Source organism: Alnus glutinosa, chromosome 2 (assembly GCF_958979055.1).
Source record: "Alnus glutinosa chromosome 2, dhAlnGlut1.1, whole genome shotgun sequence".
Classification (NCBI taxonomy): domain Eukaryota; kingdom Viridiplantae; phylum Streptophyta; class Magnoliopsida; order Fagales; family Betulaceae; genus Alnus; species Alnus glutinosa.
Window position 1 is genome coordinate 3,028,687 of NC_084887.1, and position 10,647 is coordinate 3,039,333.

General features: G+C 33.6%; 1 protein-coding gene across 2 annotated transcripts; it reads right to left on the minus strand.

Annotated features, from left to right (window-relative positions):
* Positions 1-286: 286 nt before the first annotated feature.
* LOC133861389 (signal recognition particle 19 kDa protein-like) lies at positions 287-3,393 on the minus strand. 2 transcript variants are annotated; one of them, XM_062297177.1, is made up of 4 exons: positions 3,309-3,393; positions 3,019-3,219; positions 2,753-2,852; positions 287-597 (listed from the first exon to the last, which is right to left on the minus strand). In XM_062297177.1, the coding sequence occupies exons 2-4, from the start codon at positions 3,199-3,201 to the stop codon at positions 467-469; spliced, it is 414 nt and encodes a 137-aa protein (XP_062153161.1). In that variant the 5' UTR covers positions 3,202-3,219; positions 3,309-3,393; the 3' UTR covers positions 287-466. The 2 variants fall into 2 exon arrangements, with proteins under 2 accessions (XP_062153161.1, XP_062153160.1); XM_062297176.1 differs by having other exon boundaries at positions 3,019-3,347.
* Positions 3,394-10,647: the final 7,254 nt, after the last annotated feature.

Consider the following 10,647-nt stretch of genomic DNA (forward strand, 5'->3'; position numbering starts at 1 on the left):
TGTCTAAACTCTGCCAGAGAATATTTCCATTGTCACCAAGCAAAACCAAGTTTCCCAAATCTTTCAATACAACTGCTGTAGCTCTTTGTCCGGCTGTGTTTGTAGACCAAACCACACCTTTCTTGCTTTCCAAGTAAACATTCCCCCGGTTGTCAAACACAAATTTATCCGCACCGAGTAATGTTCTTTGCACAATTTGTATACACATTTTGTACACAAAGTGTATTGGGGAAGTGAGAAAATAGTTAATGTTTTTTGACGGAAAATTAATAATTAACATAGGTAGTGAAAACAAAAAATTTGTAAAACTCAAGTAGCATAATTTGACAGTTTTGAAAACCATGTTTTGATAAACCTGCAAACCACATGTTCTAAAATGGTATTTAACCCAAATTCTTATTAGTTAAAATATTGAATTTTTCTTTTCTTCTGGTGATGTTAGTGGGAATTGAAAACATTATCGGATCTATCTGTTCTTTCTTCCACCCTTTTTGGATTTGGAAGGTCCAGCAATTGATGTGGATGCAGGCTCCTGCTTCTTAGCCCTCCCAGGATGCCGAGGTACCAACTCAGCAACACGGAGCATCAGCTGTTTTCCTACAATATGATCAAAAGATTCAAAACAAAGGTAAGCTCACAAGAGGAAAAAAGGCAGATTTTTTTTTTTTTTTCTCTAAATTGAGCAGATAGCCATTCAAACTAAACAAGTGACATATAGTTATTATATCCTTGTTTTATTCTTTCCTATGCTTTTAATAACAGAGAAAAAAAATTATTTTCTTTTAAATTGTTCTCCTCTACTTTCAAAGAAGATGACAAGATCTAAAAGGTGGAGTCTCACCAGAGAATTACCACAGTTATCTTCCAAGACAAATATATCATAAATGGCTAGTTCATACAATAAGGCAATGCATGATATCCAAAATGCTAAAACCAAAGCCCTCCTAAATGAGGTTAAGCTGGTGTGTCAATATATTTACAGTTGGGAGGACAATTATAAACTTGTTAACCATTCATGTACCCACCAATAAGTTCACTGATATCAGCGTTATAAACATGTTAAAACATTTGGACTTCAGCCCACATGTGCAATTGGAGAGGGGAAAAAATGAAGGGTGAACTGATGCAAGTATGGTAAAGCTAAAGACTAGGTAGAATAGATTCAATTTTGGAATTGGCAATTGAAGTCATTCGACTTACAACGTGTAACAACCTAGGCAATGCGTTAGCCACATTTGCGCTATGCCGCTATCACTTCAAAAAAATTAGTCGATTTGGAGTTTTCTTAGAATTACTTATAAAGCTCAGCTTCACCTAACAAGGAACTAATGTAAGACTTAACACCCACGAGTGCCTTTATAAACTACCTACTCTATGTGAGCTACTTCATCTTCCCAATGTGGGACTGGGGTGTTACACAAAGACACTTAGGATGAGTTCCCACAAATAAAAGGTATGGAAGACAAAAGGCTGCTTAGTATTTAAATGCCCTTTGGTCATAGAAGATGAATAAATTATGCTGTATCTACCAATATGGCTGATTTCCACTCCATGACAAGAACCATGGAAAAACAGTGATCGAGATTTGTTAGCAACAAGCTTGTATACTCCCCCTCACTATCAAGAATTAGATAAAACAACAGAATCACAACTACCAAAAAATAGAACAACAAATTTTGTCACCCCTTCACAATTCCCATTTAAATAACTTAAAACATTACTCCTTAGAAAAAAGAAAAAGAAAATTCTAGAAAATCATTAGTAAACACTCTCCCAAGCCAGCTAATAATGTGGGCAAATCTAATACAACATCAAGAACTTTCCATGTCAGTTAACAACTGCAAGAACCCATTATAAGAACACAAGAGAGGGAAAGTCTACTCGCAATTGAACTGGCGTGTACGACATATAACAAGGACTCCCACAGACTGCATGCTTGCATTCCTTCACACCAGGTTACATATATTTGAACATAGGTATAGAAGTACATGAAAAAGAAAAATTGAATACAACCACAATGCTAAGTTTTCAGAAAGGAAAAGAAAAGGATACGATTAACTATTCTAACAAATTGTTGTTTTCAAACCGGCATGGCCAAGAATGTACTATTTACAGATTTCCATCTCAAATAGACAGGGTAATTGGCCCATCCCTGACAAAAGGAAATTGAATCAATAACATATTTTGCCTCATGCATTAACTGATGTATTACGGCATTTAAATGACTCATAAAGCTGGAGCTATTGGCATGTCATACTAATATTAGATAACTGCACTAGGACAGCCGCTTCTACAAGGAATTTTGTATAATATAATATATGCATGTCATATTAATCAAATAAAGATTTCAAGTGTTTTGGCAACCATCTAAAAATGATTAGTGGAAATATTTTCACATACATTTTGAGGTAAAAACATGCTCAGATACAGCAACCCAATTGAAACAGAGGAATTTCTTTAAATTTATAGGTCTTTGTTGGAAATCAAATATTCTGCTAAAATAATATGACATTGCCAAATAAGCATTCATTCATAACAGTAAATTTCTTAAAATTCTAACCATTATTTTTAACTAAATTATTCGGATTTTACCACCTCAAACTTCACAGGTTCTAAAATATCCTCAAACTTGCCTGTACATAATGGGTAGGATTCTTAGAACTCGAATAGAAAACGTAGAGATAAGTAACAATTTAAAAAACAATAATTTAACATATAATAATAAATAGTAAATAAGAAAATTTATCCTTACTGGAAGAAATGGCTGGGTTGCACAGAGTCCCATCCTCCCTTTTCAACAATACCCTCACTCTCCCCATTTGCATGAAGTCGCGCGAATAAGCCTTATCTATCTGCCACCAACACCCTCAAACACTTTCATAGACCCATCAAAAATTACAAAAAGAAAAAAAAACAAAAGCACCAACCCGTAGATCCATCAGCAACACTCTAAAAACACTTTCGAGACTCATGAACAATATTCAAAAAAATTGAAAGAAGAAAAGAAGAAGCACGAACCTCAATAGCAGAAGGGAGCTTGAGATGGGCGCAGCAATCGGCGACCTCGGCGCAAGTGGGATTTTCGCATGCGTTGCCGAGGCCTATCCGCCTCCCTTGCGCCACTGTTTTCTTCGAGTTTATGTAAACTGGGTGGAACACTGTCCACCTCTTTACATTCACTGTTCCTCCTCCACCGTCCATGTCTCTGATTCAAAAACCCTAAACCCCAAACAACCATAAAATTCACAGATTAATATGTGAACAAGTCCAACACGAGGTAATACGACGTCGTCTCTGTATGGGCGAACCTGAAACAAGTTTGTCGAGGGCAATTGCGAGATTCACCCACCCTCTCAATGTAATCTAATGGAAAAAATGCACTTTTGTTCCGTATTGTTTAGGGCTATGGAGGTTATTAATAAAAAAATTAATAATAATTAGTCTTTATTGTTAGAAAATTTAGCTTTGCTGGTCACTACTAATCATGTTGTGACATGTGTCACTTAGAAGAAAATATAAAAAAGAAATACTAAAAAATTAAATATAAAATCATATGGTTTTCAAGGCTTAGGACCAAACTTATTGAGTTGGGCTTTGTTGCCTCAAGATCTGATTCATCCCTTTTTATTCTAGGGCCTCTACCATGTTATGTTTATATTGATTTTTGTCAATGTGGATAATATTATTAGGGAAAAGTGCACCACAATTTGTATACTAATGGTTCTTTTTATTCTTCTTCTTTTTTTTTTTCTTTTTTTTTTCTTTTTTATTTTATTTTTTATATTGTTATTATTGATATCAAGTAACTAAATTGGTCAACTTCTTATTCTCATGCAAAAAAAAAAAAAAAAACAAAATGAACCTCCAATGGAATAAGTATCTCATTTTATATAATTATTTGATATAATTAGTGTCAAATGAACTGGGGGAAGGGAGAAGAAATTCATTACAATTTTCTTTTCATGAAAAAAATAAAAGAGACAAATTTCTTTTTCCCACAAAAAATCAACCTACTTTGCACACATACCTTTGTTATGAATGTCATCCCAAAATACTTTTACACACAAAATCAGTGTACTTTAAATCACTCTTTTCATGTGATCATAGTGTAAAAGGCAACAATCTCAATGAGGAAGTTGAAACCTCCACTTCTATCTGTTTTATTAACTAATATTATTATGTTTTTAAGCCATATAATTTTTTTAGTTAAAATATTTGAGGAAATTAAAGCTTAGTTCCATTTAGAGAGGAGATTAAAGCTCTTGCAAAATTCAAGGCTAATGAATTTAGTGGAACTAGCAATTTTGCGGTCGTTTCAATCCCAGAGTAGAATTCTTTTGTATTTCATATGATTCCGTGATTATGGTTTCTTCAGTTTATTTGTTCATCAAAAGTAAACGTGAGAACATGAAACCTAAAAGTCCCTGCCAATTAAATAGTAAAATGTACAAGTTAAACTAAGATCAAAAAATCAAATATTTTTTATTTTATTATTTTTTCAAAAGTTTGACGAGGAAATTACTAGAATTATGAGAAAACAAACTGGCCGCCATATTATTGTTGAGCAAAAGTTCACCAAAGAGGATTTCATTTTCATGGCTGATTGGCTTTGTTACTTTCTCGTGTAATACTTGGACAAAAAATGCAAAAGTAATGTTAAATTAATATATTTTCAAAATATTAAAGCTTAAAGAAAAATTAAAACAAGCCAAAAACAATAAAAATAGGCTTTTTTTTTTCTTTTCTTTTTTTTTTTAAAAAAAAATCATTAAAATAGGCTCTAATAGAGACCCAAAGAATGTTCAAAACTAAGGCTCATTACTTAATATGCAGATAACGAATAATAACCTCAATAAGCGCTCGGATGCGGTTAGTAAAAACATGAAATGGATGCAAATGCAGATATCTAAGAGTACTATCTGCATTTGCAAATGCAACAGCAAATATTGCAAATTACTGCATTTGCATGTACACACTTAAATTACCAACCATAAAGTGGAAGCAAGAAAATAAAAATAAATAAATAAATAAATAAAAGGCTCTCTTATCGACTTAGTTTAAGCGCTTATATCTCTTTCAACCTATACAACTTTCTTAATTAGCCTCTCAACAAATCCTACCGCCCAAGGAAAAAAAAAAAAAAAAAAGTTTTAGACGACTGTGAGTTTTCTAAAGTTCATGTTTTTAAAATAATTTTTTTGAGATTTTGGGTTATTAATTTATGTTTCATTTTTGTGTTTTATGGTGAATGATGGACCCAAAACAGTATATCTTTCTTATCCATATTGTGTTGACCCTAAACTACAATATTAAATAAGGCTGTAAATTAATAAAGCTACTTGTGAGCTCGTTTAGGTTCGAACTCAACTTGATTATTAAACAAGTTGTTCATGAACACGAAATTAAGCTCGATTATTAAACGATTTGTACTCGTATAAAACTCAACTCAGTTAATGTTTGTGAATAAGCTCATATAAAACTCGACTCGCTTTTTAGCTCGACTCGTACATATATATATGAGCCTATATATTAATAAAAATAGCTTAGTATTAAAGTTTATATAAATATATATTAAGAGATGCGTTTAATGTCATTCTTTTGCACATCTCTTGTACGAGATGGACAAGAAATGTGAAAGAGAATGAAACAAAACATTTTTCTAATAAGAATATGTATTCATCCAAAAAAAAAAAATGTGTATATGTATATTGATCATTCAGTTAATATATACTTAGTATTACAAAGTTAATAAGTAACTTAATTAACATAAGTTATAAATAATTAGAAAGTTAGTTAATATCTCTGAGTTGCATGACATTCTCTTAATTTCGACAAGGTATTTGTAGTTTAATAAAATTCATGGAATAATTAAAATGATTTATTTAATTTGGTTAGTTTGGCAAGCTAGTGTTTATATATAATTGGGAGCACTTGAATATTTTGTAAGTAATATATGGAGAATCTATATTTGCAGTAATGGGTAACGCTAAGCATGGGTCGGCCAGTGTCGGATTTTCAAGTATTCTGAAAGCAAACTTGTGGTCGTCGGGTTTCATTTCCAACTCCCGATACCCGAGATTTATATATTATTTCCATCTAGCTTCTTTTGGGTATTACTGGTCGAGGTAAGGTATTCTCCGAGAGTTTGAGATTGAGAGACAGATATATAGAGCTTGATTCGGTGGAACATGTATAACTTTCTCCAATGTAAAAAATTGTCAATTTTAATTAAATTTTCAGTAGAAAGTCTTGGTATTCAATGTGCTCTAATGTCAATTTGAATTGAATGCTGAGAAGAATATAGAAAATCTTGAATATAAAAACTTATTTAGTAATTTTGTATCTAAAAAAGCGAGATAAATGACTTTTAAATTAAAATAAAATATTATTTAATTAATATTTAAATATTATATATATATATATATATATATATATATATATATATATATATATCTCGCTTAAACTTGTCGCTTTAGGCCTCAAAATGCATGGAGCCGTTGTGCTCGGGCTTAATGTTGCTGCTTCAACCCATTTTGTTATTATTGATATCAAGTAACTAAATTGGTCAAGCTCTTATTCTCATGCAAAAAAACTGAACCTCCAATGGATTAGGTGGGATTGAATTCGCCCACACAAGAAAATAGGAGTTTAAGAAGGTAATAAGTATCTATATTTTATGTAATTCTTGGATATAATGAGTGTCAAACGAACTAGGGGGAGGGAAAAGAAATTCATCACAATTTTCTTTTCATGAAAAGAGAAAAGCAAATTTCTTTTTGCCACAAAAAATCAACCTACTTTGCACACATACCTTTATTATGAATGTCATCCAAAAATACTTTACACACAAAAACACTGTACTTTAAATCACTCATTTCATGTGATCATAGTATAGAAAGTTACAATCTCAGTCAGGAAGTTGAAACCTCCACTTCTATTTGTTTTAGTAACCAATATTATTATGTTTTTAAGCTACATAATTTTATTTATTTTTAGTTAAAATATTGGAGGAAATTAAAATATCCCAGTTCTTCCAACGTTTTTTCCTCCTTTCTCAACATGACTCAGGTGCTACGCAAAAGAGAATAACTTTTTGGTGTAAACATATTAGATTTGAACACAAGAAGAAATAAAGATGAAAACACCAAAATTTGAGTTATTCTCTTCAAACAGAGCCAACCCCATGGACAAAATATTCGCTTTCCTTTTTTCCTTGTTGAAATTTGTTGATATTTCTGATTAACAAATGAATCTTTTTCCTCGATGTTGGCAATTAGGCTTCTAAGGAAGTGGAGGAATGCATAGAAAATGGTGATTTGATACAAATAGATGATTTTGAACAAGAAGAAAATATGCAGCTAGGAAATTGTGGAAATGAAATGCCTCAAGGGATCAGGGGTGAAAATGATGTGCAAAATGTCTCAAGTGCTGATCATAGGAAACAGGGTAAATTTTTTTATTATGATACACCACTTTCTGAAGAAACTGGGATTTGGATACCTCTCTCTGTTCCACCCATGTCTGAGTGTGAGCATGAAGAATGGAGTAGAGGTTCATGCGAGAATGGAGATATATCCCGAATAAGGACATGCGTTGGAGCAGATAAGGAGTTGACCATGTGGGATATGGTTACTGAGATGTTATTTGCAGCTCGAGGGAAAGTGTCTGCTATTGCTTCCGGTGGTGTCCATGGATGTAAGATTTCTCGGCCATCAAAGCATATTCTTGAGCAAGCTTGGAAAGAGATGGCTCAGACCCTTACGGAGGTCAATTTTGGTAACACCGTAACATAAAGGAAACACTTGAAGCAGAGCCTCCAAAGTGGTCTTAAGTGGTAGCTGGCTGGGGACCACGCCTCAGGAAGCGGAGGTCACTAGTTTGAATCTCTATCCCTCTTCTTGTGTGGACATGTCAAAAAAAAAAAAAAACAAAAAAAAAAAAAGAGTAAAAAGAAAAAAGAGCCTCCAAAGTGGTTGGCTAACGGTGCTGCATTTGCTTGTATGCTATGCAATGTGCGGTTTCATCCTATCATATGCTCTAGGCATCACTGTTGCTTTTGTGGAGGGATATTTTGTAACAAGTGCTCTAAAGGGAGGTGTTTGTTGCCCTCAAAGTTCCATACTAGGAACCCCTGTGATGTATGTTTTGTGCGGCTTGAGTTTGTCCAAGCATACTTAATTGATCAAATAAGTCGTGCTGCTCAGTTGCCAACCCATGATTTGACAGACCTAAGTTACATTGAGATCATGGCTTAATTTTCCATGGGTCTAGTTCATGGAATATGAGATTTATAAGGCCACAAACACCATTCCGGGTTATAACAAGGTAGCATTTCAGTTCTGTTGGTAGTTTTCTGAATTCAGTTAGATTGATGCTTGACCCCATTGAATTAATATATATATATATATAATAAATTCATTAAAATGATGTCATTTTGGATTAAGTATAGGTTATGCTTACATTAGTTTGGTTGGCTTTGTTACTTTCTTGTGTAATACTTGGACAAAAAATGCAAAAGTAATGTGAAATCAATATATTTCCAAAATATTAGAACTTAAAGAAAAATTAAAACAAGCTAAAAACAATAATAATCGGCTTAAATTATATTTAAAACCGTTAAAATAGGCTCTAATAGAGACACAAAGAAAGCTCAAAAGGCTCATTTCCTAATATGCGGATAGCAGATAATAACTTTAATAAGCACATGGATGCAGTTAGTAAAAACATGATGTAAATGCGGATGCGGATATCCAAAAGTAATATCCTCAATAAGCGTAAGGATGCGGATTTCTAAAAATGTTATCTGCATTTGCAGATGTGGATGCGGATATTGTAAATAACCGCATCTGCATATGTATGTACACCCTTAATATCAACCATTAGGTGGAAGCAAAAAATAAAAAATAAATAAAAATAAAGTCTTAGACGACTATGAGTTTCTAAAGTTCATGTTTTTAAAATTATTTTTGAGATTTTGGGTTATTAATTTGTGTTTCATTTTTGTGTTTTATGGTGAAAGATGGCATGCAAGAGTTGTGTGATTTCCATGGACCCAAAAACAGTAAATCTTTCTTATCCATATTGTGTTGACCCTAAACTACCATTTTAAATAAGGTTGTAAATTAACAAACTTACTCATGAGCTCATTCAAGCTTGAGCTCGACTCGATTATTAAACGGGCCATTAATGAACACAAAATTAGATTCAATTATGAAACGATTCATACTTGTATAAAACCCGACTCACTTTTTAGCTTGACTCGTGTGTGTGTGTGTATATATATATATATATGAGCCTATATTATAATAAAAATAGCTTAGTATCACTAAGTTTATATAAATATATAGGATTAAATACCTTACACACTCTTGTGGTTTCAAAACTTTATATTTTGCCTTTTGAGTTGTCATTTTTTTCATAGGAGGTACCTGTGCTATGGGAAAAGACGAAAATTGTACATTTGTTCATTTTTCCGTCCAAAACTAACGTCTGGCCTTGTCATCGGACACGTGTCGGCGTACCTGTGTGCATGACACTTGTCCCAAATGCAATGTCAACACCGTGTCAGCTTTCACATGGCTACTATATATATCTAGAGAGAGAGAGGTGGCTCAACCATACTCAATGCCAGTTTTGGGGGTTGCTTCGGTCACCCCCATTTGGCTTAGGGGTGGCTCGGCCACCCCCACTTGGCCTTGGGGTGGCTCGGCTACCACTAGACCGGTCGGCCTGGGGGTTGTTCGGCATGGGGATGGTTTGGCCACCCCCAAAAGCCAGAGTGAAAATAATAATAATAATAAAAAAAAAATTAAGTTTTCGTCCATGAGGGTGACCGAACCACCCCCAGGCCAAATGGGGGTGGCTCGCCAAATCGGGGTGGTTTTAGCCACCCCTATTTTGGCTCTTGGGGGTGGTTTGGCCACCCTAAAATTGGCATTGGGGGTGGCTAACCAAAATGGGGGCGGCCAGCCACCCCCATGTGGCCCAAAGGGGGTGGCACAGCCAACCCTACCATTTTTATTTTTATTTTTTTTTAAGCCTTAAATAAAAAACCAATGTACCATTTATGATACTTATTGAAATCACAAGGGATACATCATGAAATTTATTAAACCATAAGGGGTATATAATTGAAAACCGAGGTACCATTTGTGATTCTTAATGAAATCACATGGGGTAAAACATGAAATTAATAAAACCTCTAGGTTCAAAGTTACATAATTCACATACATATGTCAAACTATAAGTTAGTGTTGACATGGCGCTGACGTTGCATCTGGGGACAGGTGTCACAATATTACACCGACACGTGTTGGATGATGTGGCAATCCGTTAGTTTTGGATGAAAAAATTGATGGAGGTACAATTTCCGTCTTTCTTCATAACATAGGTACCTCCTATAAAAAAAATGAAAACTCAAGGGGTGGAAAATAAAGTTTTGAAACCAAAAGGGGCAATTATGTATTTAACCCAAATATATATAAAGAGATGTGTTTAGTGTTCTTCTCTTGCACATATCTTGTATGGAGATGCACAAAAAATGTGCAAGAGAATGAAACCAAATATTTTTCTAATAAAATATATATTCATCCAAAAAAAAAAAATGTATATATGTATATTAATTGATCATTCAGTTAATATATACTT